The sequence below is a fragment of the Sabethes cyaneus genome, chromosome 3 (assembly GCF_943734655.1).
Source record: "Sabethes cyaneus chromosome 3, idSabCyanKW18_F2, whole genome shotgun sequence".
Classification (NCBI taxonomy): Eukaryota; Metazoa; Arthropoda; class Insecta; order Diptera; family Culicidae; genus Sabethes; species Sabethes cyaneus.
In genome coordinates, this window is record NC_071355.1 from 5,430,491 (window position 1) to 5,431,914 (window position 1,424).

General features: G+C 43.0%; 1 protein-coding gene across 1 annotated transcript; it reads left to right on the forward strand.

Moving 5' to 3' along the window:
• The first annotated feature begins 495 nt into the window (after window positions 1–495).
• On the forward strand, window positions 496–1,011 carry LOC128744279 (uncharacterized). The gene has a single exon (XM_053841136.1). The coding sequence runs from the start codon at window positions 496–498 to the stop codon at window positions 1,009–1,011; it is 516 nt and encodes a 171-aa protein (XP_053697111.1).
• The last annotated feature ends 413 nt before the right edge of the window (window positions 1,012–1,424 follow it).

Genomic DNA, 1,424 nt, shown 5'->3' on the forward strand with positions numbered 1-1,424 from the left:
TTGGTTCCATTTGCTTGATTAGTTCTCGAGTTATGAGGAAATTTGTATGGAAACTTAAAGGGGAGAGGAGTTATAATTCCCCTTATAAAGAGGGGAGGGGTCTCAAATTACCCTAGAATAAATTCCTGTCACCGAGAACACCCACATGCCAAATTTGGTTCTATTTGCTTGATTAGTTCTCGAGTTATGCAGAAATTTGTGTTTCATTTGTATGGGAGCCCCCCCTCTTAGTGGGGGGAGGGGTCTCTAACCATCACTAAAACCTTTCCTGGCCCCAAAAACCTCTACATGCAAATTTTCACGCCGATTGGTTCAGTAGTTTTTGATTCTATAAGGAACACAGGACAGACAGACAGACAGACAGACAGACAGAAATCCTTCTTTATAGGTATAGATTTAATTAACACCAATAGAAAAGGATCTCAGCTGCCAGTTCAAGATACATGCACTACCAAGCAACCATATCGAGAACTACTAGGGAGTGTAATGTATACAATGCCGTGTGCTCGTCCGGATATCAGTTACTCCGTCGGATACCTTGGCAGATACCAACAGAATCCTGGTGACCTCCACTGGCAGTCACTGAAAAGAATTGTTCGCTACTTGAAAGGCACAAAGGAGTTAAAGCTGCAGTACACCAAGAAGGATGGTCCCACTACTCTCGTAGGATTTGCCGACGCCGATTGGGTTTCAGACGCCGTAGACCGAAAGTCGGTTAGCGGCTTCGTGTTCCAAGTGTTTGGCTGCACAGTTTCCTGGGCTAGCAGGAAGCAGCAGATGGTAGCCTTATCATCCAGTGAAGCTGAGTATGGTGCGCTGAGCTTAGCTGTCTCGGAAGGCTTATGGCTGAAAGGAATTCTTATGGACCTTTACATGCTGTCATCGGATCAAATGTTCACGATTTACGAAGACAACCACGGATGTATTTCAATGGCGAAGAACGTAAAAGGGCGAAACATATTAATGTCAAGCACCACTTCTTGCGTGATTACGTCAACAGGGGAACTCTGAGGATCGAGCCGATTCCAAGCAACAATCAACTGGCAGATATATTTACTAAAGCTCTGGATACAGCACGATTACAAGCTCTTCGGAAGTTCCTTGGATTATACGATTAAGAGGGGGTATTGGCGTAATCGAATTTGAGTTTATATCCCAAGCAACAATGTGAGTTTTATTGTACTCTTATGGTGGTCTTCAAGATCATTTTTGGTCTTAAATACCATCAAAAGGGTGCAATAAAACACAAATTGTTACTTGGGATTGGATTATAGCAAGCACCGATCCTTGCTCAACCCTGATCGATCTGAGCAGCTGCAATACTTTATCTAAATCAGGCAACACTTATTCGCCCTTAGTGGCAGTCATGCAAACCTAACAAAAATTTATTCTATTCAATTGGTAACTCTCTATACGATCAGTTC

Coding starts and splice junctions, on each gene's coding strand:
- LOC128744279 (XM_053841136.1), top strand. CDS start 496: ATGCCGTGTGCTCGTCCGGATATCAGTTACTCCGTCGGATACCTTGGC.